The sequence below is a fragment of the Phalaenopsis equestris genome, unplaced genomic scaffold (genome assembly GCF_001263595.1).
Source record: "Phalaenopsis equestris unplaced genomic scaffold, ASM126359v1 Scaffold232908, whole genome shotgun sequence".
Classification (NCBI taxonomy): domain Eukaryota; kingdom Viridiplantae; phylum Streptophyta; class Magnoliopsida; order Asparagales; family Orchidaceae; genus Phalaenopsis; species Phalaenopsis equestris.
In genome coordinates, this window is record NW_018250867.1 from 267,963 (window position 1) to 293,020 (window position 25,058).

Sequence of the window (25,058 nt, forward strand, 5' to 3'; positions counted from 1 at the left end):
TTCCAAACTCAAAATTGAAGTACATTGAAAATGAATTATGACAACAATATAGCATGAAGTCAAAATAGTAGAATGAAGTTCAAGCCGCACCAGTTTTATAAAGAATGGGGCCTCTAATTAATTTTATTGAGATCTTTATTATAAAAAATCATGGTCAATCTATATGCATGCACTGCTTTGCTTCCAAGAAATCAAGGAGCCGTAGACTCCTTGAGATAGGCGATAAGATCTGCTCGCTCTTGGGGTTTCTTCAGACCAGGGAAAACCATCTTTGTGCCGGGAATGTACTGCACAAAACATAAAAATAAATAAATCAATCAATTTTTATAACATTGTGTTGAATGGTCATGGATAATCATTTAAGTTCCTTTTAGTTTGTTAGAATTCTCTACACAGTAAACAAGGAAAACTGAAGGTGTAAGTAAGATAAGTAGATGAATAAAGCAGCACATAATGCAGAAACAAGCAGCTTGTACATGAACAGCCAACAGGAAAAGAAAAAAAAAAAAAAAAACAGCCAAAGACCAGAACAAATTTAAAAAAATGACAAAACACAACGTCATACTTTGTATAATAGTTTTTGTTCAGGCATATGCGAAAATCAAATTAATTTCGGGGCATTTACATACAGACAACACAATTCTTATGTATTTACATACATAACATATAAACTTCAATATTTACATATATAACGTTTCAATCTTTAGTAACACAACGTTTCAATCTTTAGTGACACAAAATATTACTATTACTAACTTTTTAAAAGTGAAATACGCCTTTCCATGCATAAGTTTATGAAATCTTTGTGGTTGGTATAGGAAATTTAGGGCACCCTCGAGGAAATGTACTCAGTGCAGTAGCTAATTGGGTGGCTTTAGAAGCATGTGTACAACATGAAGGTGATGATATTATTCATGAAGCTAGCAAATGGAGCCCTTGACCTAGCCGCTGCTTGTGAAGCCTAAAAAGAGATCACATTCTTTTGAACCAGTGGATAAGCCAAATATTGAGGCAAAATAAGCGTGTAGAATTCAACAATTCATTTTTGTTCTCCTAATCAATTGCAATGAAACCTGGCTCAATTTTTTTCTTTTTGAGGAAAAGATTGGGCTGAATCGAATAAAGAATGAACATTTTATACTAATCCTATACTATGAAGGATGAGGGTCTTTGTGTATTTGCATATATCTTTTTTTATGTACATAAATTACGATATATAACATACAAATATATACAAAATATAAACATAAGAAGATAAAATCGAAGGAAAACTAAACAGCTCGTCTGATCATTTATTTATTGTTAGAGCCATAAGCTGCATTATGAATCCTTGGGGTTGGATTGGTGAATTATTTTATATTCCTTAGTTTCAGGCTATAGATCAAGCAAAGACAAGAATGTCTTCTACCCCTATCTTGTATATTGTCTTTTTCGTTCTCTGTTGTAATAGAAACTCATTTTCTTATTTGACCATACGACACGAGATTCAATGAATTCGTAAATAATTAAAAAAAATATTACTATCATAGTAATATTTTATCATAGTAATGAAATGATTCTATCATATTAATGAAATGATTCAATGAATTCCTCAACAAGAGAATCCTTTCTTTTCAAGACTCTCTTGCTTTTCATTGACATTAAATCATATGCTTTATTGATGAAAAATAATTAAAAAAAAAAGAAATAGTAATATGATCTTTTTCTTCATCAAATGACTATTCATCAATAGTATTAGGTTATCCTAAAATAGAGGCATAAATAATCTATGAAAAAATATTGGTTCAATTCGTAAATCAAGATAGTCTTGATGTGCTTGGACATACTAGTGGAAGTGAAGAACTATGCGATAAAATGCGGATAAAAAGAATCCTAGTTGGGACAACCGGTAATTATTAATTATCTAAATTATTTATTTGATGGTAGGAATCTTTGGAGTTTGATCTCTGATTGTATTTTTTTAGTTAGAAATAGTAATGGTGACACTTTATATATTTTGATATTGAAAATTATACATTTGATATTGACAATACTAGTTCTTTTGACTGAATTACCTAGTTATTTGAATAGTGGGTGGGGTCTAATAGTAGTAATTACTACTATTATTATTTAATGTATGATCCTCAATCTAATTCGAATAATCACATTAATAGTTGCACTGATAGTTATTTTTGTTTTGAAATCAATTTTAATAGTGACATTTAAAGTGATATCGACAGTTATATTTTAGTTTCATTTGTACGGAAAATACAAGTAGAATTGAGAAGAAAATTCTAGTATCAAACTAGTAGCAATTATTTCAATAAAAGAGAAAAATCTAATGATTTTGATATAAATACAAAATACAAATTAGTATGGGTTCAATGTGAGAATTATTATGGATTATATTAAAAAAAATAGTTCAAAAATGAATATTTGTGAATACTGCGGATATCATTTGAAAATGAGAAGTTCAGATAAAATTCAACTCTTTATTGATCCTAGCACTTGGGAGCCTATGGATGAAGATATGGTCTCTATAGACCTCATTGAATTTCATTCAGAGGACAAACCTTAGATAGATCGCATTTCTTTTTATCAAAGAAATGTGGGTTTAACTGAAGTTGTTCAAATGACCGTAGGTTAACTAAACAGTATTCTCATAGCAATTGAAGTTAAGGATTTTCAATTAATGGGAATTGGTATGAGATCCGTAGTAGGTAAATAAAGCACCTGTTTGATCGAGTATGCTATTAATCAATCTCTACCTATCATTATTTTGTGTGCTTCTGGAAAAGCACACATGCAAGAAGGGAGTTTAAGCTTGATGCAAATGGCTAAAATATCTTCTACTTTATATGTTATCAATTAAATAAAAGTTATTTTATGTATCAATCTTTACAAGTTATAGCAAGGTTTGGTATGTTGGGAGATATCATTATTGCGGAACCTAATGCCACATTGCGTTTACGGGTAAAAGAATAGTTGAACAAACATTGAAAAGAAAGTACCCGACGGTTCACAAGTGGCTGCATATTTATTCCATAAGGGTTTATTCGACTCAAATGTACCACTTTATCCTTTAAAATGTGTTATAATTCTAAACATTGTGCATGTATGCGCGTGCACACAAATAAGCATGCACGCACAATATATATGCATACAAACAGTGATGGAAATAAGGGTTGGATAGGGCACTTATCATCTCTAGATTTTTTACCGAACTCTTTGACAACATATAATCCACAAAAAAATTCTCTTAAATTTAAATATTAAATAATAATTTAATATTAACTATATTTTTAATTTAATAATTATATTTATGATAATTTTTAAAAAATTTTAAGGAGATGAAAGTGTTAAACTTAAACACTTGTCAACCCTTAATTATTTATTTTGCTACGCATTTCCTTAAATTCTAGTTCCACCACCGCATACATATGCTTGTCTAAAATACCAAATATAGTCCTATCACAGCTTAAATTTCTTTCAAGTTGAACACAAACTTTGGCCCCATATCAGGAGCACTTGTTCCATCTGGACTCCGAACGGTTCTCTACGTCCGCAGTCTATATAAATTCGGCCACGTCCACATAATCAAAAAATAAAAAATAAAAAAAATAACGCGCTGAAGTCTGACTCTGCCCGATGTCCCCATCTTTTCGAGCATCCGCCTTTTTTGTAGTATCTCACTTTTTCGGCATCTTCCCTTCGCTTTTTTGGATTTGTACGTCTTAGCCCATCAGAAAGTTCTTTTTTGCCATTTACAGTAGAAAAATAGGGTTTCAAAAAGCGTTTTTTTTTTCTCTGTTAGGGTTTAGTCATTGCAGTCCTACGGTCACTTTGCTGCTTTGATGGAGATAGATTTCTCTTAATGAAGAAATATGAAGCATGGATTACGAAAACAATGTCAACGCGTTTGGAACGGAGGTGAGATTTTTTGCTTACTTGAATCCATTTTCAATTTTTTCTTGGATTGTCGTGAGGTTATTTTTGGATTATTTTGTGGTTAGGGTTTAGTTATCTGCGGGTTATTTTTGAGAAATACTCAATAACCGGAGAATAACCCAACAATAATCGAAGAATAACCCGAAAAAAAGTAACTCACTAGTTCTCTCAAGAAACAATGAAATATTCTTTGAAATTATTTTGTATGTTTAATGGATGTATTATGGGTTATTTTCGGGGGTTTTAGGGGTTATTTTGAGTTTAGTTTTGGGTTATTTGCCGGTTATTGTTGAAGAAATACATAATAACCCGAAAATAACCCAACAATAACCCCAGAATAACCTTCAAAAAAACCAAGAATAGCTTTAGACTCTTAGATATTGGGGTTATTTTGAGGTTAGTTTAAGATTATTTCCGGTTACTTTTAAAGTTATTTTAGGGTTATTATCACGTTATTTAGGGGTTATTTTTCGGTTATTTCCGGTTACTCTTAGATATTGATGAGTTATTGTCAGTATTAATAATATGTATCATATTCCTGTAGGTTGATGAACAAATAGTCTATGAATTGCAAATGCTGTCCATTAGTAGTTAGAGAAGTGTTGGACAAGGTTCGGCAATTGTCTCTCAGGAAACATGGTCAAATCTAAGAAAATTGAAACTGAATCAGTTTTTTGAACTCCCCCCTATCCTCAAGATCACATTCTAACTATGCACATATTGAATTGTTGGGATATGGATAGATTGACATTCAGATTGGGGGGGAAGGAACTCAGTTTTGATGCAGACCAAGTTGCTTTGTTGATTGACATGCCCAACAGAGGACCTACAGCTACTTGGGACAAAAAACCCGTCAGTGCCGTGGATGACAGGCGGGCAAAGAGTGAACTACTGAAGGGGTCACTCGGAGAATCATCCAATTCACTTGATAAACTTATTATTAAATTTTTGTTGTCTAATTTACTCTTTCCTTCTAGCAATTTTAGTGTGCTCACAGGGCTCTATTCATTTGCTAAGAATTTAGATATTTTTTCTTCATTTAATTAGGTCGCAACGGTATGTGACCACCTCATTGAGCAAGTCAATGCCAGCATCATCAAAATAAAGATGGGTCAACCATTAAAATACCTTAACAAATTTGTTTTTCTTCTAACGGTTAGTCTATTATCCAACCCCAGTCAAGAATTATTTTTTTCTTATTTGGGTAACATGAATTCATGGTTTATTTCTGTTTTCGCAGCTGTGGTTTTATGAGCGCACAGTTGTGATAGCCCCGACTGTTCCTGACGCCAGACCTCGCATGTTGAGGTGACCAATAAATGCAAGCTTGAACCCTGCAAAGATCCATTTAGTCTTTCAGAGGCTTACTACTGTACAGACGAATAATATTAATTTCTGTTATAAATTCAGGGTTATGTTTCGTAATTTAAATCATTTAGTTATTTGTTTTACTGAATGTACTTGTAGGTTAATTCATTTGCCGATTTAAGAGATGATGAGCACAGTTTATTTGCCCCTCGAGTTGACCGGATCTCTTCTCCCGAAGTCTATTCCAGAACCCGAAACTCACACTGAACCACTTACACCAAATTCTTATGGTGTTATACCGTTTGTCCTGACTCGCATCATCCCGCAACCTACACATTCACAGAGATATTCAGAGCCAATATGGGTTTTGAAGAGAATTGTCAAATTCTCAGAGAGCAACAAAAATTTTAATTTTAATTCAAAGATTCTGTAAAAAAACAAATTAGATAAAATAGAAAATACAATGGTGGAGGTGAAGACCGACATCAAAGAAATAAAGAAAAAATTAAATAAAGTTGACATAGAATCTCTTGTTGGTTTTGAAATTAATGAGAAGAAAGAAAACCCAGCAATGGAAGAGCAACCACTTGCTCATATGGAGGAAGCGGGGGAACAGGAGGCGGGGAACCAGATTCAGGAGGAAGAATAGCCTGGAAATAACCTAGCAACACCCCGGGGATAACCTAAAAATACCCAAGTGTCTTTCCCTTGAATAACATGCGAGTAACCTAACAATAACCTGCAAATAACCTAGCAATACCCGACGACACTTGGGTTTCTTTTAGGTTATAGATCCCTGTGGTTAAGCTATTCTTGGTTTTTTTGGAGGTTATTATGGGATTATTGTTGGGTTATTCTCGGGTTATTATGTATTTCTTTAACGAAAACCGGCAAATAACCCAAAATTAAACTCGAAATAACCTCTAAATCACCCGAAAATAACGCATAATAAATCCATTAAACATACAAAACAATTTCAAAGAATATTTCATTGTTTTTTTACAGAACTAGTGGGTTATATTTTCTCGGGTTATTCTTCGGTTATTGTTGGGTTATTCTCGGATTATTGAGTATTTCTTCAAAATAACCCGCAGATAACTAAGCCTTAACCACAAAATAATCCTAAAATAACCTCACGACAATCCAAAAAAAAACTGGAAAACGGGTTCAAAGTAAGCAACAAATCTTACATCTGTTCCAAACGCGTTGACATTGTTTTTGTAATCCATGCACCATATTTCTTCATTAAGAGATAAATTTATGTCAATCAAAGCAGTAAAGTGACCGTAGGACTGCAATGACTAAACCCTAACAGAGCCAAAAAAAATATTTTTTGAAACCCTATTTTTCTACTATAAATGGCAAAATAGAACTTTCTAAGGGGTCGAGGCGTACAAATCCAAAAAAGGTAAAGAGAAGATGCAGAAAAGGCGGGATATTACAAAAAAGACGGATACTCGAAAAGGCAGAAACATCGGATCGGGTCGGGCTTCAGCGCATTAATTTTTTTTTTATTATTACGTAGACCTGCATTTCCACGTGGCCGAATTTAATTGGACTGCGGACGTAGAGAACCGTCCGGAGTCCGGATGGAATAAGAGCTCCAAGAACCCTGTGGTCGAAGCTTATAATTGCAAGACAATTAATGGTCCGAAAAAAATACCATTTAGGTAACATATTATGTTTAGATCCAAGTGATTTTTCGTAGGCTTAAAGAATTTAGTTGAAAATACCTTTGACCGGAGTTATTGCTTGATACAACCCCGCAAACAATTTAGAAATTAGTTCTACTCTCTTCCCACCACTCCAATACAAAATGCAATCCACTCTAGTGGTGAATTTGTTGTTATTTAATATGCAAAATGATAGGACCTCAACGAGTTTTTCAAAAAATTAAAGGCAAAACAAAATGCTTTCTCAATAACACTAACAACACAACATATAATGGATGAACACCAACAATTTGAGAGGTAAAAAATCTCTCTCGAAGACTATAATTCGCAAAGTAGAAAATCTCTCACATACCCCAACCCTAAAACTTAGGACACAATCTCAGCATAATCCCAACCCTAAGCATATTAGTCATATTTATACTAAACAACAATAAATAATAAAAGACTAAATTGTCATTAGGCTAATACAAGACAAAATTGCCTTTTAGGCTAGGCAATGACGTAACAATACTCTGCTCTAAAAAAAACAAATGGAGTGTCCTTATGGTTGAAAAAATTGTTAGTCTATGATTCCCATGGCCCGTTATCATCTGACAATCCTTACCATTTAATTAGAAATTCATAGTGACTCTTAAGAGTTCGAAATGTCGCTTGCGCACATCCTTCGGCCGCATCTGAATTGTATGGTGTCCTCACTTCCAGTCAATCTTTAGAGAATATCAACGTCCCTAGCAGCTCTTCCCTTAGTTTATCTATCACCAGAATCTCTGTCAACTTCGTATCATGTGTCTTCCATTTTGCCAATTTTGATCTTGCTTGATTCAATTTGTTCAAGCCGTCCCAATGCCACCCTATTTCTTTCAAGCGCTGTCGCTCGAGTTCGCTCTTGATTTCTTCACTTAATACTGCAGCTCCCGATCCGCCTAAAACAGTGACGCTACTCTGATGCTGCACAAATCATTTTTGTTGTTGTTGTCGGCATCTGTTCTAGACGTAGCTCGATCCCACGACAGCCCATGGTATTTTTGTGTGACAACTTCAAGATCTTCATCATCATTTCTTCCAGGGCCGTGAATCTCCTCTCAAACCACCCCCTTCATGGACGAGAAACGTCTGTCTATTTCATATTTGATGTAGCTCAACTCTTCCGCTAATTTATTCTCCAAAGCATCTACTTTCTTGGTCGTCATTCCTCCCTAAACGAGTTTATATCACGAAAAGAGTAACTAATACATGTTGAAATCTCATCAAAGACTTCCTTGGTAGTTCGGATCGTGCATGTACCAATCTGATTGAGATGTTCCATGTGGAACCCTGTGTGTTGCTATAACCTAGTCAATACGTGGTGATGTGGTCGTTTGAGTCCCAATTAGCTCTTTCAGGGACTGTGTCGCGACTAAGGAACATTGATTGTTGCTTCTGATCATGAAAGTGTCTCATATATGTCGATCCCGTTGCGATTCTGTTGATGCTTCATAGCTATTGTGACTGTCACATGGGATTTGTGATCCCATGGATGCTTCCCATAGATCTTGACTATATTGCAATATTTTGGTCACATCTGCAAGCGTCAATCCAGTGGTGGGCTCCTGACTAAGTCAAATTGCAATGAAATCTCAAGGTATGATACGAATAGTTAAAAGTAATAGACGGCAAAACCTTGATCATTCGACTTGGATACCGTTTGATAGGAACTCAATGAGTTTTCTACAGAAGATCGAACAAAACAATTTTCTTTCTTCAATAATACAAACAATAGAAGATATAAAGGAAAAACGCCTGCAATTTAAGAGGTAGGCGATCCTCCAAATTTCTAAGATTTGAGAGGTAGAACATCTCTCCCAAACTATAACCCTAACCATCAAGACACAATCTCATGAATGACCCTAACCCTAAGCACATTAGCTCTATTCATACTAAATAAAAATAAATAATAAAAAAACTAAATTTTCCTTATGTAAAGACACCGACATAACACAACTTAAAAAAGTAAAAAATATATAAATAGGGTGTCCAACAGGAAATTGGTTGCAGTCAACTAGCATTTCGTATAAATCAGCTCTGATGGAAACATGGCCCTGACTACTTGAACATGGGACGTATAACTGTCATGAAAATTATTAATAGGGATCCTTAGTAGACAATCATTAAATTGCACAAAATTGTGATTTACTGAAGGGTCAAAGCTATTTGTGATATTGAGTTACACAACTTGAAACTTGATATGTTCGTGGTCTCACATCTTAAAGAAAGAGCTAGGAATGAGGAGAAGAATGAACTGAAAAGAGGGGGATCTAGGAAAGCATAAGGATATAATGTTCAGTGATTAATCGACCATCCCTTGTTACATAAACATTCCCATATTTATAGAGGGGCTTTCTCATGTAACATAAACAAGCGATCATTACACACAGATCTCTAGGAATCTTTGACTTATCTCCTTTTGTATTCTTCTAACATTGATACATAGTTATTATTACTCTGGCGCATTATCCTTTAGCACAACAATATTTCAACATCTATTCCCCATGTGTTTGTTGGGTCAAATCCTTGTTAGCATTTTTGGTTCTGGAGAGAATTCATCACTAGGCCAATATGGCTTTGAAGAGAATTATGTCTTCCACAGTTAAGTTGATCTAATGATCATGAAGCGAATCGGGTCGTCGCCCCGTTAGATGGGCAACTTGAGCTGGATGGATGAGGGGATAATAATTTGCAAACTCATTTTTAACTACAAACCTAACGTTTATAGTAGGGTACCAATCACATGATAATCTATGTCAAAATTTTTTTATCTATCCCTACTAGCATGTTACTTAATATTATTATATCTTTTCCTGGAGTCATCGCACCACCAATACACAAGGTTAATAACCTTTAACTTTGTGTCCTTCCTCACCCTTCCATAAGAACTTATAGTTCTCCAATCTACGCTAAAAATCCTATTTCAAGTGTATTGTAATTTCTTTCCTTTCCAAATTACCCAAGATACATAAATGCTGTCGAAAGAGGTCCCACAACTGTCGTGATTTTAGGTTGCATCGATCTGCCACCATTATCTGTCTCTTAATTTTTCAATTGCTCCTTAGAGCCCAGAAAGGGTTTCTTATAATGTTTTATTAGACTTTTAATTTGCATCGATATTATAGTCCCCTCAAGAGGAGGTTCTACTGCAATGTCTAATTAGACCACTAATGTGTAAGTCGTAAGACAAGTACAAAGCAATACTCAAGTTTTTGTTTCTTCATGTTCATCTACCCAAACAAATTTGGATGAAATTAAAAGAATATTAAATTCTTGAAACGTCCAATAATTTTATTAATCATTAATTATTTATTTTTTTCATTTGGCTAAAATATGTTTGAATATGTTTTACATGGATATTATATTCAGTGTTCTGTGTTAATTCTCAATAGGTGTTAGGTAGTGGGTGCTTGGGTGGGCCAATTTAATTTTAAAGGAGCTTGAACCAGAGCACCTGTTGGCGATTCTTACTTGTTAAAGGATGAACTTATTCTTACTCATTAATGGCATTCCTCTTTGACATTTGTTCCCTAAATTATTGTAGACATATTATAAACTTATGCATGTGTGGTATGTTGCTTAATAATTTCTCATCCTCTCCATGATTGTGAGTTAAATTTTTATTAAAAAACATGATTACAAAAATATGAAGAACATTAGAAATGTGAGTAATGTTTATGCTCATCAAGTTAAATTAAAAATAATTTACAAAACTAATTTGGGATAGAGATGGGTGAAATGCTATACTGCATGCCTAAAAAGGATAATAATCTAAATATAATGGAGCTTGGTTTTATAATATTTTATGATTGAATTCATACTATAGGAAATAAGAGCACATAAAAACTTTCAAAAGTAAAACACGAAATTCCAAATAGGCTTTGTTTTTTTACTTGGAAAAAAAATTTAAGAAGACTGTAAGAAGATTCCAATACAACATTTGACTAACGAACATAGGGTTATAGTTAAGAATGACATCTTAGGAAATATAATAAAAACAATCAAAAAGAATAATTACACTAGAATAAGATAGTTAAACATGAAAGTTGATTAATTGTTAACCATTCAAAATAGGTTGTTGAAATTGATAAAAAAAAAAAAAATAGCCAAACCTAATATATTCCACAAAAAAATTATCATTGAAGACAGGAGAATCTAGAAACATATTCTACAACAATACAATGATAGTGGGGTGAGGAGATAAACAGAACGATAAATGGATTTTTCAATATTAAAAAAAAAATATGTATTATTAAGGCTTACAAAGATTATAGGGAATTTAAAGTCTTGCAACAATGATAGCGAACAAAACAAAAATAACATTAGATAAATTAGTTAATAAGTGCTGTATTCCTAATGTGAAAAAGAAAAAGATTAATGTAGTAACCCAGAAAAATTGTGATTGAATCAAAGATTTAATCAAGTTAAACAAATTAAAAGCAAAATAAAATCTTAGTTAAACGTAAAAATTTTAAATAATAGTAAAATTGAATTTTCGATTAATTATTAAATAAGGTTTTTTAGCGATAAATTACTTGAAAGTATTCCATGAATAATATATAGCTTCGAAAAAGATGCATATATGAAAAATTTTGGTTTCTAATAAAATACATATTAAGATTTGGAATATTATAAAAAATATCACGATATATCATTAATAAATATTCTTAAAAAGTTTTTATTGTTATACTGGGAAAGTGAAAACAAATTAAAAAATAACCAAAACAAATGATAATAGAACCAAAAATTTGATCAAGTGAAACACAATAAAAGCAAAAAAAAAAAAATCTTAGTTCAAAATAATGATATTAAGTAATAGTAAAACTGATTCTTTATAAATTATTAAATAAGACTTTTTAGGAATAATTTATTTCGAAGAACTCAAAGAATGATAATTAGATTTAAAAAAGATGCCACATGCAAAACTTTAGTTTCAAAAATGACACCTATTAAAATTTGAAGAACTAAAGGAGAGATCACATTTTCTTTAACAATTACTTTTAACAAACTTTCAAGGATAAGATGGTGCCAAATAATTGGAATGCAAGAAGTTTAGCATACATATTTAAGAATTAAAAAAATCAAGATTTTAATAATTATAGAGAAATTATGAATCAAAAAATGAAGTTATGCCTGTGTGTGTGTATTTGTGTGTATGTGTGTGTGTGTGTGTGTGTGTGTGTGTGTGTGTGTGTGTGTGTGTGTGTGTGTGTGTGTGTGTGTGTGTGTGTGTGTGTGTGTGTGTGTGTGTGTGTGTGTGTGTGTGTGTGTGTGTGTGTGTGTGTGTGTGTGTGTGTGTGTGTGTGAAAGAGAGAGAAAAGATGACAAATAGACTAAGAAATTTCTTTAGCAGTTTTGCATAAAAGAAAATTCCCTCCCACTTCACTGATTATTTAGTTGATTAACCAAGACATAACCATATGATCTTGATTCTTCCATGCGCAGTAGGTTGAATAAATCTTCTCAAGAATTGTGGCATCTCCCTTTATATGTTCCTCTTTCCCTTTACAAGAATTGTATATATACAATTAGTGAAATCACGAAAAGTTGTTATGATTATTGAGTTTATGAATTGTGATAAAGTTAGAGTTCAAATATTGTATGGACAAAATCTCAAATATCATACTCAAAATTCACCTCTGGAGTAGAACTTGAGTTTCAAAGTGTACATTGTCATTATCCCTAAGCGCATTTAGGGCTTCTTCTAGTTGTTGGTTTGATATTAACTACAACTGCTTGTTGTCGCAATTGTTATGCTAGTTGTTGCTGCTATTAAAAAATGTTCTCGTCGACGATAAAGGGGCCTACAAAAGGGAGATTTTCTACTACAATGAAAGTTTGAGGAAGGGTCTGCAGGGAGAAATATGGTTGAAGAAGTTCCAACTGCCTGCAAAGAATGAGGTTTGGCACTAGCCAGAAGAAATTCCAGCTCTGGTAGGAAGTCAGTCAGGTGCTAGAAGACTATCTATCCCTGACAAAAAGGAGTTTCGATATCTTTGGAAGACTGGGAAGGAATCCTGACAGCTTTGGAAGGAGTCTATTAGAACAGAGCCCATGGCTCGTGCATATGAGGGAGACGAGCGACGGGAAGGGGGCCTAGTACGCTGGGATCCTGTGAACCAAATCCCACGAATCGAACAAAACTGAAACTAAAAAGCCAGTGTCTGCGATTCTGTGAAAGTTTCGGCTCTTGGAGAAGATCGAGGCTAACGTTGAAGACAAACGACACCGACGATATTGATCTAATGAGGAACTGATACAATGTAAAATTTATTTGAGGAAAATTGCTCGATTCATTATTCACAAATAAGATAATATACATAAGAAAAATAATTCTACCTTATTTACAAATATACCAAATATATCTCCCCTAAACTAGGAAAGAAAACAATTTTGAATAAAAAAATAATAACATAAAATATGAAGGGAAAAAATCAATCAAATTCTTATGATATCCCAATCAAATCCTCCAATGAGAGAGAAATAGGGAAAGATTTTCAGATTTCCACAAGGGCTATGGGGCTGCCCACGTTTTTAATAGTGGTAGATAGATAACATTAGAATTTAGAAAGTGAACACTTCATTATATAAACTCATATAATCTTCACTTATATAGCATCAACAAAAAAAACAAAAATGAGAGGAGAAAGAAATAAGAGTGTCAACCAAAAAAGACAAGCAGAAATCATTTGGGCATTTGCAAGTGAAGTTCTACAACTTCTTCGAGATAAAAGAAATCTATCTCAATATTTGTAGGTGACTATATTTTATCTTAGTTGGACAAAATAGCATCTTTATTCATATCTCTAAATTTGTATGATGTGCAACTTTTCATGCATCATTTTTTAAGCTAAATGGATTATTTGATCTCTGTGAGACCATGGGTGTAGCCTTACTTATGCCAAATAATGCAAATTTCAATGTTCACTTTTGTAGTTATTAATAGCACTTTTATAATTATTTTGTGGGTTATCATATTTTCCCTAAGATAGATGGCATTTCTCTTGTAACAATTTATATCTAAGTGAATTGATATATAAACAATGGACATAAAGTTCGAGATTAAGAGGTCGTTTGGTTGAGTGAATTTGTGGTATACTTTGAATCTATTGCAGCAAGTTGAGAAATTATGTGTTTGGTATGAAGAATTACAAATACAATATAAAATATGAATGAATTTGAAGTTCACACCATAGATCATTTTGGTTGAATTTAATATTCAATCGATTTGGCAAAATTTGAATTACATTGTTTATTAAAATATTAAATACTACTAGCAGGCCTTTGCCCGCCGCCCCCACCCAACGCTGTCCACTGCCAACCGTCACCGCCCTTCACAACCTGATGTCGTCCACCGTCGCCAGCAGTCCGTCTATCACCACCGTCGCTCCCACTAACCCGCTGCTATCAGCGGCCTGCCCCCCTACCGCCCGACCAATATATATATATATATATATATTGAAATAATTTAGTTTCTATCTACTTAAAACCAAACAAAAAAATATAAAACCCTACGTTATTTTACAATAAACAGAAACAACTCTAAAATATTTCAAATACAGTGTAATCATAGTACTCTGTAAATCTTTTATATTATGTTTTATTTTCAGTAAACCAAAGGACCCCTAAGAAATATGTTGGTTCAAAGAGTTTTGGCCTTTATAGAGCCAAGAAGCATAACATACTTGTCTATTTGGGGCTTGTAAAAATAATAATGGGGCGGAACAAGATTTCTAAAATTATTGTTGAAGGAAAATAAAAGATTGTTGAGAATGCCCTATCAATGATTCAACTGTTTGGTGGATGAAATCTTGACAAAGATCTTAGAAGAAAAAATTTTAGAAAGTTTAAGGCTAAATTTTAAATATTTGTACATGACTAAGAGTCTCTCCAATAAACTTTATGAGAAATAATTGCTTTCTTTGTTTCACACATAGGAAGGTGCAAGTATTAAACGACAATTGAATGAGTTTAATTTCATAATTCGAGATTTTAGGAATATTAATGTGATAATTGATATTGAATATCAAGTTTTACTATTACCATACTCTTCAGTAACATTGAGATACTATATTACATGAACATGATACAATAAGTTTAAAAAACATCAAGATTTTTCCGCTTTCAAAGGAGATGATTTCTAAACTAAAAGAAAGCAACAAACTAATAGACTATTTATTGCATGTTGGACAGAGATCCTACAAGCAAGAGTTATCGTCCGAAATAAATAAAAATTATAATTTTTTCTACCGTAAGAAAAAAGGTTATATAAAGATAAATTATTTTGTTTGGGATACGATAGGACAAAAAACAGACGACATAAAAAAGACAAATTAGTAGTTGCAAGTTTTATTCAAGATTTTCTTGGTAATTAAATCGATTTTTTTTTTTTTTTGATAGAAGACTATTTATATAAAACAATGAATTTTAAACTCGGCTTATTCTAAATTAAAATATTTTCTACATATACGCTAGCTAAATTTTAGCGGTTATGTTTATATAAAAAATAAACAATGTGCAAGATTGAAGTTTTTGACGCTATAAAATTAAAAATATGTTATGACAACTATAGTGTTAAATAGAGTTAGAAATGTATTAGATATGAAGAAGAATGTAATATTTTTAAGCGCTCTTAGTGTTGCGGAAAATATTAGATTCACCAACACTCTTAAGCCTTTAGATTTGTAAGTGTGCATTGGTTGTTTTGAAGGTATGAGGACTCTATGTTGCATAATGCAAAGTCAAGGGTTAATGTATTGGATTAAACAAATATAATGGCAGCTTATGAAAGTAAAAGTTATACTAAGAATATGATATAAATTTCTAAGCAAAAATAGTAATAAAATAAAATTTGACAAGTTTGCCGCTAACATAGTGTGCCATTGTAAAGCCTTAGTTAAGCTTCGTGATTCATGACATGGAGTTGTTGCACAAAGAGCTATGTCAAACATAATCATTAATTTAGTATATTAAAAATTTAGACTAATTCAAAGTTTGTTAAGTGTTGAATCTAACTTCATTGATTATCTTGAATATAATCTGATCTTGATTTTTTTAAAAATAAATAGCTACTATAAAGTCATAAATGAAGGCTGCTACAAAGTTCTCAAAACAAAGGCTACCATGATAACCTAAATTGAGACTATCAAAAAAAACTTTCAATGAAAGTTACAAAAGCCTTCAATACAACAACAACAACAACAACAACAACAAGTCTTTATCCTACTAAGTGGGGTCGGCTACATGAATCTTTTTTCTCCATTGTGTCCTATCGAGTGTCATATTTTTATTTAGTTCTAATAAATTAATATCATTTTTATAAAACATGTCTAGGTCCTTTTAGGTCTATCTCTACCTTTTTACATAAGCCACATCTAAAACATCTACTCACTTAACCAGAGCATCAAATGATTGACGTCTAATGTTACCAAACCATATAAGGCAACTCTCTCTAATATTGTCTGCCACTGGAGCTACACCAACCCTTTCACAGATATATTCGTTTCACATTTGTCATTAAATTTAAAGCCACTCATTCACCTAAGTATTCTCATCTTATCAACACTTAACTTAGTTTTATGTTTCTCTTTTATAGGCCAACATTCTGCGCCATAAAGCATTCCGGGTCTCATCACAATCTTATAAAATTTTTCTTTCAATCTATGCGGTACTCTTCTATCACACAATAGGCTCAAAGCATTCCTCCACTTCAACCATCCAACTTGAATTCTACTAATAACATGCTCATCTATATCACCATCACTATAAACAATAGACCCGAGATATCAAAACATTCACTCTTTTTCTTGATTTGATCACCCATTGTTACAAAGGCCTTCAATGGTAATTGATAAATAATATTAGATGATAAGCATCTCATTATATAAACTTGTGTAAATCTCACTTGTATAATATCCACAAGAAGCAACAAAAAAATGAAAAGATGAAGAAAGAGGAGGGGTATCATTAAAAAAATGTAAGAAGCCCTTTGATTGCTTGCAATGAAAGTTCTTTGACTTTCTCAAGAAAAAAAAAAGTATAGCCCTGTCTTTACAATATGTGACTACATTTTCTCTCGGATAGAAAAAATGATATTTTTGTTCATACATAGAGCATTTACATACATATCACGCAATTCCCATGAAATTACATATCTAACACCTAAATTTTACTTTTTACATTTATACTACCCTAATAATTTATATCACATACAAATACCACTATTTTAACTTTTAAAAAGTGAAATACATCTTTTCCTGCATAAGGTGGCATATATGTAAAAATTAATGTTTAGGTGTTGGATATTTGAATACATAAGAATTAAAAAAGTATAGCCTTGTCGTTACAGTATGTGGCTACATTTTCTCTCGGATAGAAAAAATTGATATTTTTGTTCATACATGGGGCATTTACATACATATCACCCAATTCCCATGTATTTACATATATAACACCTAAATTTTACATAACACCTAAATTTTACTTTTACTTTTTACATTTATACTACCTAATCATTTATATCACATTAAAAATATCACTATTTTAATTTTTAAAAAGTGAAATACATATTTTCATGCATAAGGTGGCATATATGTAAAATTAATGTTTAGGTGTTAGATATTTGAATACATAAGAATTAAGTGGTATGTATGTAAACCGTCCTTAATTTTATATGAAGTGTAACTTTTCATATATCTTTTTTGAAACCTAGTGAATTACTTCAACACTATGCGGTCGTAAACATAAGCTTACTTTAGCTAAACCACTTAAATTTTGGTGTCCTCTTTTGCAGGTTTTTAACTCTTTTATGGCTACCTTGTGGTTCATCATATAGATTAAGGGCACCATCTTTCCTAGCATAATACAGCCCTTATCATTCATGTTAGTTGAATATACTCACAAATAATATTCGAAGTAAAGTTGCTTTGGCATATGTATTTCAAAGATACCATAATTCTAAGTGGCGAGAAATCAGCTGAAATAGGTGAAACATATAAACTTTAACATCATAAGGTTAAAAATTAGGTATATGATTTACAGTTGTAATGGTGAGATTTTTAGAAAACTAATAATATTGTCAAGAAATAAAGTAATAATACACAAGTGTTATAGATTTTAAAATTTTAGATTTATTCTATAAATGAAATGCGAACAAAATTTATGTGTAAAGATTGTGAATACAATTGAAAATGTCTTCGAACCATGATACAATAAAAGTATCATAAGAATATAGAAATAAATTTTATAAAACCACAATTATGCTTATTATTTGGAATGAATTAGAGTGTTAGGCAGCCAAAAAAGTCATTGATAGCTAAGTTGAGCACATAAAACAGAAAATTACAATGATAGAGGTGCAAAAAAAAAATTATAAATTTATGAATCATTATATTGGAAGAGATAGTTGAAGAAGTATTAATTGAAGATAACATAATAGTTGAGAATAGAATTAAATGATTCAACTGTAAAATAAAAGTACCAAAATACACTAGCTAGAGGAGTAGAAAAAACAATGTTGAAAAACTATAAATAAAAATGTGTAGAAATACGATAACATTGATAGAATTATTCAAAATGAGTAGTGAAAAATAAATGTAACAACTCATGAAACACTCAACGAGAATAAATGAAACGAGTATTCTTAAAACTATCCAAACTAAAGGGGATAAGTCAAATAATAATGATGATGATTCTTGATTCATAATAATAATGGATCACAATTATATGAGGTGTTCATAATGTTTTTTTGCCTTCTCCAGCTAAGATTACTTTACATTTACGTTCATGGTTGTGAACATATATATGCATGCGTTATTTCTGGATTTATGAATATGACCATTGGTTGCAATATGTTGACTTAAATGCATCCGGATAGCCTGAATATAAGTCTTATAATTAAGAGTAAAAATTTTGTTAAAGAGGAACTTCATGGGATTGGTAATACCATATGATTGTAGGGTTAATATAATCTACATGTTGTTTCATACATATTATATTAACTTAGTTTAGATCTATATTAGTATACCCATTTTTATTAGAATCTAACAAGGCATGAACATTTTCTCCATTTTTTTAAGAACAAGTGCTGGGATGCATGCTTGAATGCATGCAACGGACAACCAATTAAATCAAACTATTTATTTTCACATGGAAGACATAACCTACTGATGAAAATATGTATGTTAATTCTCCTTGAAAGTATCACAAAAAAACGATCAATAATCTGAGGAGATTATTGTTTACATTATCTGATTTATTTTCTTTTAGCTTGTATATTTCTAAAATTAAAATATTTCAATGATCATGACATTATAGATGTATTTTTATTTCCTGGCATTAGGTTGACTCATAAGGTTTTGCATTTTTTTATTGTTGGTTAATTCCATCAATGATCTTTATTTTATTCCTAAAGAAAATATAACTGTTTACTATCATCAGAAGTATTATAGTAAATGATGATCTGAAGACAGACAGATTATGTTTTTCAGTAGTTGATATATTTTACTTTAGTTTGCAAAATTTTATGATTAAAACATGCCAATGAGAATGGCCTTGAAAGAGATGTATATTTATATCCTAACATTAGGTTGATCATTACGATTTGGTATGGTTTTAATTTTGGTTAATTCCGACAATAAGTGGTTATACATGGACTACATAACAACCTTATTTATTTGCTGTTAGATTTGAAGCAATGCATGGTTAAGTATTATCCTTCGGCGTTGGAGTTGGAGTTTGGATTTATCTCCTCACATTTTGTTTGTTTGTTGTGGAAATGGTGTGAGTTTCAATTTGTGAGGTTTAGATTTGGATATGACGTTGCTTGATAGAGCATTGATTTTCCAAGCTTTAAATTATTGTAGTTTCCTGATATTTTATTCACGGTGTAGTGTATAAGATAAGAATACATGCAACTTTAAACAACGGCTCATTTTTTGAACTTAATTTAAAATGAAATGATTTTAAGTTAAGGACTCCATAAAAGTGTTCTAAGCCGTGCAATTTCATAATTTTGATACTTGAATAAATTTTTCATTCCAATTTTTAACCTTGTGCTTGTAAAATAGAAGTGTAATTCTTTCTACTAAGATAAAAGTACAACTAACTCAAAGGAAGTAATTTCCTTGTACTAGCTTGAGGGCAGGATTTCTTTCTACCGAGATAAAAGTACAGCTAACTCAAATGAAGTCATATCCTTGAACTAGCATGAGGCCAAAATTTCTTAATTAGTACATAATTTATTTTATATATTTTGTTTGGCTTTTTTGTAATACTAAATTAATTCAGAGTTCTACAAAACTATAATTTATTGTGAGATTAAATTATAATTACTGATTATTCGGGATCAATTTTTTTGTTGATTTTCAAATTTAATAGATCATTACATTAGCATATGAGTTATATTTCTTGCAATTATTGATTTCATTTAAAAAGAGCAAGTTATTGGCTTATTAAGTGATTTATGATATGTGACTCCTTAAACTCTCTAGAATGACATACATGCATTGTATCATTTTAGTTGCAATAGGAAACCTTAACCATAAGCAAACTTCCATCCTTCAAATTATAACTTCTTCCAATAACTACAAAAAATGTATCAATATCACCTATTTTATTTATATGAATAATTTTTCAAGAAAACAATAACTTCCATCAAATATTATAACTTTAATATCACTTTACATCATCTCTAGCCTATTAATGTTTCTCCAAAATTCATACATAAAGCACTAAATTTATCTCACCAAGATAAACATCTGGTTGGCAAAGAAAGTCCACCATTACACTAGTTCCTGAAATGGTCTCTGTAAGAGGAAGAAGGCCATTTGATAATGAAATCCATCCCAAGTCCCAACCATAAATTAAAGTGAAACTAATCACTGCTCTACCAGAAATGTGCAGTGATTTCAATACATAAGTCACGCCTTTCCTTTATAAAGCCTTAAAAATTAAAAAACTGTCATCACTAAAAGAACCTTTCCATACTCCCACTCAAAATAATCTTGAATTAAACTATATGAAGTCATGTAGCATAGCCACAATGCCAATTAAACTTTGAAACGTATAAATTATCCTCAATCTGAGTACAATGATCTCCCATAAATTAATATTTGGCTCCTTTTTAATTTTAAGTTAATTATCAAAATAGTTTATATTCAAATAATTGATAATGATAATATGTTGATTCCTCAACTTTTTCTATTTTAGAAACCTTATTATCATGATACATCAGACTGAAAATTAGAAAACTATATTTTTCTTAAAAATTTGATGAAATGCTAATAAGAGGTTTGACACATGAAAAATGTGTAACCTAACCAAAAAGAACATTACCATTACTAAGAAATTATACTTGATAAACCATGATAACGACAAATCAGATTTGAAAATCAAACAATTCAGTTCTAACTTCTCAGTATTGCTAAACTAATCACATATAGCCCAATGAAAGCCACCCATATACAAGATGAAGAATATAAACAGAAAAATAACACGGAATCAAATATAGCAAACAATAAAATAATAGAGAAACGTAGTAATAAATTCAAAAAGAAAATTTAAAGCACATAAACATAGTCATATATTTATATTTATATTTCAGAAAATAAGATTAAAATTAATGATTAACAGAAAAATAACCTGGAATCAAATATAGCAAACAATAAAATAATAGAGAAATGTAGTAATAAATTCAAAGAGAAAATTTAAAGCACATAAACATAGCCATATATTTATATTTATATTTCAGACAGTAAGATTAAAATTAATGATTATACCTTTTTGGGATTGAGCAAGTAATCATACAAAGTTGACTCCTCCCATATCACAGCCATGTTTTTGTTAGCAGTAGAGTATGAGTATCCAGCAGTAGTACCAGACTGTCTCCCAAACAGGCCATTCAGATTAGGACCTAATAAAATAAAAAAATTATCAGTACAGTGATACTAGTGGCTATTAGCATAAGTAATTCGAGCAAAAGGAATGCAAAAAAAGTCTGCAAAAATAATAAATAAATAAATAAATAAACAAGGGCATCAGGGTTAAATGAAAAGTATTAAACAGAAATTTAGCAAAAAAGTGGTTGCTTTAAAACTACAATACTATTATAGTACTCGCAAACAGAACAAAATATATCTGGATGTGGCAAATGTTCAGGTTTCTATGCGGCTAATATTCAGGTTTTTATTAATTTTCAGCATAATCATAATTTTTTCAAACTAAAGCAATCATGTTTCTGGGGCGTGTAAATTTGACAGTTTAACAATGATTGACAGAAACTTATAACAGATCAATATTCATGCATTGCAGAATTTGATTCTTCCAATTAAAATATAAACAAGCAGCTCATAGGAACACACACCTATTTGCACAAAGATCATTTGATATCATGCAAATTATCAACATTTTTCTTCAATAACTGTATCAAGGAATTTAATCTGACAAATGGGTCTAGAAAACCCTAAGAAAAACTAATAGAGAGAAAAACAATCAACACTTAATAATAGAAAAAAAAAACTAAAATACGTAAAAATCCGGTGCAAAGGAATAATGAAACTTATAAAAGATACTCAAACCAAATCAATAAAAAGAAAATAGTAATGCTAATAAAAGAAGTTAATTAGATAAATTGTAACTGCCTATTGTACAGAATATGTTAGTTAATGTGTTCTGCATGCTCTTTATATTCTACTACATTTCTATATAAAAGCTTGTAATTGTTCTCTGTATATTGGGGGAAATAAAGATCAATTCTATCTCTATTTTTTGAATCTCCTCTTCTTTATTTCATCTTTTGGTTATATTCTTATGCTGCTCATTTATCACTAAAGTCAAAAGCGTATATGGTATCAGAGAGGGACATTCCTAAAAAATCTCCCTCCCTTTCCTTTTCTTCTTCTTCTTCTTATTCTTCTTCTTCTCCCTCGATCTCTCAACTACGGCATGTCCTCCAATAAAGTGAGGTTGGAAGACTCCCTGCTTCTCGACTTCCCATTCTTCATCTCGCCTCTTCTCTGACAAAGGGTTAATAACCGCCGCATCTCTCGCATCGGGAGCTTTGCATCTTCATCCTCATCGACATAGGGACCTGCAACACACTGAATAGTGGCGAACTGTAGATCTCTCTCAATATTTATCAAGATCTTGGTTTCAATTCTTGCAGAGAACAAGACTTTGATTCAAACGATTCTCCTACAACACTCATACAATCTCTCTCTCCCTCTACATTCTTTCTCGCGCTCTTCTTTCAATGTCGTCGATCCAAACTTCATCTCTGCTGATCTCTCTGAGTGAAGCGCAAGAAAGAAAGACTCTTCTTTTTCTATTTCCTTACTTCTCTCTTGCTTCTCACTTCTTCTCTCTTTCTATGGTTTGCGAAAGTCAAACCAAGGAAGAGAGTCTCAAGCCCTCATTCACTTTCTATTGTTCGCATGCCTTCCATCCAAAAATCAAAGCCATTTCCCCTTTTTGATTCGCGCGAAGGCAGGAGACCTTTACCTTCCGCAAAGCCAAATTATAGGTTTCTTGAGCATTTTCTTTATTCTTTTTTTCAAGATCTCCCCTTTACCTAAAGCTCATCAAAATATTCCCCACCCATTTTGACTTCTCTCTCTCTACTCTATTCTCGATTTCTCCTCGCTTTTTCATCCAAATCTCTGATAACAAAGCTTGAATTCCTCATCATCAATCTTCTTCTTCCTCCTCCTCTCTCTTCTCCTCTTGCTTCTAATAAACTCCAACGACATGAATACTTGAAGATCACTCTCACCTCCTTCCTTAACCAATCCCCGAATTGATCTGAACCTTGGCTGGACTGTTACCTCGGAGTTAGAAAGGCATCATTTGCAACAAAGGTGGAAAATCAGTCCCTTTTTTACTTTTGAATCGCTCAAACTAGATGGCTCCATTGATGCGGAAGCACTTATATGGCCCCAAATGCTCAAGAAAGCCGATCTCATCACGGCCAAGATCAACATGTGAAATCCGTATCAAACTAACCATCTCTTCACCAGATAGTTAGTGTGAGGGGTATATTATCACCTATTGTATGGAATATTTATGTGTTCCGCATGCTCTTTATATTCTACTACATTTCTATATACAGCCTTATAACTGTTTCATGTATATTGGGGGCAATAAGATCAATTCTATTTCTATCTTTTGTATCTCCTCTACTTTATTTTATCATTTGTTTATATTCTTGTGCTGCTCATTTATCACTAGAAGCCAAAAGCTTATATAAATTCAATAGAATAGATCGCAAGCCACAACACCAAGCAACCAAAAAATCGAGAAATTTTATTTTCTAAGCAACAATCAATAATCTCCCATGATTTATGAAGAGGCAAAGCAGAAATCAGTTTAAAGCACCTTGTTTGTGTCCGGCTCCTTTCTCTACCGTGTGGCACTGAGCGCACTTCGTTTTGAAGATCTTCTCTCCGGCCTTCGGATCGCCGGGCGGAGCTTCCGAGAACGAAGCCATTCCTCTACCTGTCGCCTCTACTTGTCGCTCGGTTCCTCTCTCTCTCGATTTCTCGCACGCACCCAGACACGCAAATACAGATAGGGTTTAGAATATGGATTCCCGTAAAAACGGTAAATTCGCATAATTTCGTTTTATACGTCGGCGGTTAAGCAGTTACTAAAATGCCCGCAATACCGGTGCCTTGGGACCGCGAAGTTTGAAGGTAATATTGTAAAATAGATGAAAGTTGGGCGCGGTTCCCGCACCCTAAATTTGGTCGGGCAATGAACACGCGCAAGCCGCCACGCTAGGCAAATATTTGTCTGGTTGATAAAAATTGGTTTTTTTTTTCTAACAAAAAAATTGACCGCATAAGAAGATGAGTTTAAATAAGGGTCATATATCTCTAAGAGAACACATGATCAAAAGTAAACTTCACGTGAGTTCTAAGCTTGACATACACGCAATATAATATTTGAACATGAGTTGGGCATAAATTTTAACGCACTATTTTGAGTTGGAACTTAACTGAAATTAGGCTAGAAAATGGTTTGTGGTTGGTTCGACTTAGCTTGAGCCTAGTTTAAACTTATGTTCCAAACTTAATATTTGACCCACTACTTTGCTAATATAAGTTCAATGCTTAGTTTGAACTGAGTTTG

At 32.2% G+C, this 25,058-nt stretch overlaps 1 protein-coding gene across 1 annotated transcript; it reads right to left on the reverse strand.

The window, feature by feature from the left end:
* Positions 1-24,521, reverse strand: LOC110038460 (cytochrome c). Its single transcript, XM_020743310.1, has 3 exons — positions 24,303-24,521; positions 21,710-21,843; positions 1-287 (listed from the first exon to the last, which is right to left on the reverse strand). The coding sequence occupies exons 1-3, from the start codon at positions 24,412-24,414 to the stop codon at positions 192-194; spliced, it is 342 nt and encodes a 113-aa protein (XP_020598969.1). The 5' UTR covers positions 24,415-24,521; the 3' UTR covers positions 1-191.
* Positions 24,522-25,058: the final 537 nt, after the last annotated feature.